This window comes from Salvelinus sp. IW2-2015, unplaced genomic scaffold, assembly GCF_002910315.2.
Source record: "Salvelinus sp. IW2-2015 unplaced genomic scaffold, ASM291031v2 Un_scaffold1965, whole genome shotgun sequence".
In the NCBI taxonomy this organism is placed as follows: domain Eukaryota; kingdom Metazoa; phylum Chordata; class Actinopteri; order Salmoniformes; family Salmonidae; genus Salvelinus; species Salvelinus sp. IW2-2015.
Window position 1 is genome coordinate 29,295 of NW_019943318.1, and position 3,593 is coordinate 32,887.

At 43.0% G+C, this 3,593-nt stretch overlaps 1 protein-coding gene across 1 annotated transcript in view; it reads left to right on the top strand.

Moving 5' to 3' along the window:
- LOC112072574 (cofilin-2-like) overlaps window positions 1-3,593 on the top strand; it is a 23,463-nt gene continuing 19,870 nt past the window's right edge. Inside the window, exon 1 of the mRNA XM_024139965.2 lies at window positions 1-114. Within this exon, the coding sequence (XP_023995733.1) occupies window positions 112-114 (3 nt within the window). The 5' untranslated portion in view covers window positions 1-111. The remainder of the gene's footprint in view (window positions 115-3,593) is intronic.

The window sequence follows — 3,593 nt, forward strand, 5'->3', positions numbered from 1 at the left end:
GCAATCCAACCTCCCACTTTTTCTACCTGCCTTTTCATTCCCCGACCAAAGAAGAGCTGGATACACCTCGTCCTCGTCCTCGTCCGGTCTACTTCCTTCACAGCAGTGTAAATGGTGAGTACAGGATGTTTTTTGCATCGACGGCGCTTCCTAAGCCAACGTATTCTCAGTATTACTATATATTGTAGGGTTAGAGGTTAGGAAATATGTCTTATGCTATGAAACTGAGAGAACGGTTTTAAAATAACTTCATCAAATGGACAGTATACCTCTCTCTCTCTCTCTCTCTCTCCAGTCCAATATTCACCGATACCACACTGATAATGGTAAGAACATAACACTTGAAACCTCAGTGGTAATCTATCCTGAATCTTTGGCTCTTCTGGCATTCACAACGGCCAGAGTTACTTTCACCATCTTCTTCATTGAAGAGCAAACGTTTTTGTTGTGTGTCATCGACTTGTTTACTCTTGCCAGTCGGATGAAAGCTTTTGTCTTACAGTATGTTTTGGATTCTTCTGTAAGTAAGGAATATAAAAGGTTTAGGAGGCATTCACACTGCCAAAAGTAGTGCACTATATAGGGAATAGGGTCCTATGTGCTCTGGTCTAAAGTAGTACACTATATAGGGAATAGGGTGCCATTAGTTATACAACCAGCTCCCCCCTGAGTGTTTTGGCATCACCAGGGGGGGTTCTAGTGCTGACTTGTTCCTCACTGTCTCCAGGAATGTGGCCGACAGAGGCCCAGAACACTAGGAAACTATGTATGCCAAGAGAGAGACTAAGAAACTCACCTTGAAAGATCAGGGCCTGTATTCACACAGATCGGGGCCTGTATTCACAAAGATCGGGGCCTGTATTCACATCACCGTCTTACTGCTGATGCTAGTCCTTCACACTGCTAACTAGACAACAAACCCTCACTGCTCTGCCAGATCACCGTCTGACTGCTGAGGCTAGTCCTTCACACTGCTAGCTAGACAACAAAACCCTCACTGCTCGGCAGATCACCGTCTGACTGCTGAGGCTAGTCCTTCACACTGCTAGCTAGACAACAAAACCCCATGCTCTGCAGATCACAGTCTGACTGCATGAGGCTAACTTCACACGCTAGCTAGACAACAAACCCCTCACTGCTCGCGATCACTGTCTGACTGCTAGCTAGACAACAAACCCCTCACTGCTCTGCAACCCAGTGCTGCTATATTCTGCTTACCATAGTAGCCCATCCAGTCTAAGTGCAAATACAAGTCACAGGAAGGTGAGTCCGAGTCACCGATGACACGCTGCAGTACCTTCAGGGTTTGGAAATTGCTCCCAAGGATGAACGCAGACTTGTGGAGGTCTACAATTTTTTTCTTAGGTCTTGGCTGATTTTCCCATGATGTCAAGCAAAGAGGCACTGAGTTTGAAGGTAGGCCTTGAAATACATCCACAGGTACAACCTCCAATTGACTCAAATGATGTCAATTAGCTATCAGAAGCTCTAAAGCCATTACATAATTTTCTGGAATTTTCCAAGCTGTTTGAAAGGGTTAGGCGTCCCGCTAGCGGACAACTTCCGGTGAAACTGCGAGTGCGCGCAATTCAAATAAATAATCATAAAAATTATGGATATTAAACATTTAGGTATATCGGTTGAAAGCTTAAATTCTTGTTAATCTAACTGCACTGTCCAATTTACAGTAGATATTACAGTGAAAGCATGTCATTGCGATTGTTTGAGGATGCCAACCACATCAAATATGTTTTTCCACCTGCACAGGTTTCATAAATTCACAAATGGCAATTAATATTCACTTACTTTTTTGAAAATATTCCTTTGATTTGTCATCCCAAAGGGTCCCAGCTATAACATGTAGTGTCGTTTTGTTAGATAACATTTTTTATATCCCAAAAAGTCTTTAGTTGGCGCCAATCGATTTGATTATTCCTCGTTCAACTTGCAGAGAAAGGAATCCGAAAATCTACCGGCTAAACTTTGTTTCAACAAGTCAAAATACTTTCTATTTACTCCTCAGATACCCTAAAATGTAATCAAACTATAATATTCTTACAGAAAGACAGTATGTCAATAGGAAACTGATTTTAGCAGGTGCGTCTTGTCTTCATGGCGCCCAAACACGGATTTCCAAGACTGTGTCCCTGTACTAAAACTCAGATTTCTTATTAGTTTTGAAGTTACAACGCCTGAAACCTTGAACATAGACTGTGCAGACACCCTGTGGAAAGCCATAGGAAATTGCATCCTGGGAGCTAGAATGCAGAATGCCCTATACTTTCCATTGTAAGAGCATGGTCCTCAAAAAAGAAACATTTCCAGTTGGTTTTTCTTGTATTTTCTCTACCATATCTATGTATTATAGTCTCCTAAATTATTTTTACAAACTTCAAAGTGTTTTCTATCCATGTACCAATTATATACATATCCTGGCTTCAGGGCCTGAACAACAGACGGTTTACCTGGGCACGTCAGTCAGGCGGAAATATTGACAAAAAGGATCCCTAACTTCTGACTCACTGAATTGTAATACAGTGAATTAATAGTGAATAATCTGTAAACAATCGCTGGAAAAATTACTTGTGTCCTGCACAAAGTAAAACGCCTAACCGACTTCCCAAAACTATAGTTTGTTAACAAGAATTTTGTGGAGTGTTGTGAAAAACGAGTTAAATGACTCCAACCTAAGTGTATTAACTTCCGACTTCAACTGTACATGGAGTATAGAGAGAGATACATGGAAGTATAGAGATACATGGATAAGAGAGAGATACATGGAGTATCGAGAGATACATGGAGTATAGAGAGAAGATACATGGAGTATAGAGAGAGATACATGGAGTATAGAGAGAGATACATGGAGTATAGAGAGATATACATGGAGTATAGAGAGAGATACATGGAGTATAGAGAGAGATACATGGAGTATAAGAGAGAGAGAAACTATTATTGGGCCCATGTTAACAAAGAGTCTCAGCGTAGGTGTGCTGAACTAGATCAGGCCCCCCGTCAATACAATGATGAACTAAAAGGCCAAGCTGACCCTAGATTATTCAGCACGCTTTGTGAATACAGGCCCGATCTGTGTGAATACAGGCCCCGATCTGTGTGAATAACAGGCCCCGATTCTGTGTGAATACAGGCCCGATCTTTGTGAATACAGGCCCGATCTGTGTGAAATAACAGGCCCCCGATCTGTGTGAATACAGGCCCGATCTGTGTGACAGGCCCCGAATCTGTGTGAATACAGGCCCCGATCTGTGTGAATACAGGCCCCGATCTGTGTGAATACAGGCTCCGATCTGTGGAATACAGGCCCCGATCTGTGTGAATACAGGCCCCGATCTGTGTGAATACAGGCCGATCTTTGTGAATACAGGCCCCGATCTGTGTGAATACAGCCCCGATCTGTGTGAATACAGGCCCCGATCTGTGTGAATACAGGCCCCGACTTGTGTGAATAAAGGCCCCGATCTTGTGTGAATACAGGCCCCGATCTTGTGTGAATACAGGCCCGATCTTGTGAAATACAGGCCCCGATCTGTTGTGAATACAGGCCGCCGATCTGTTGAATACAGACCCCGAATCTG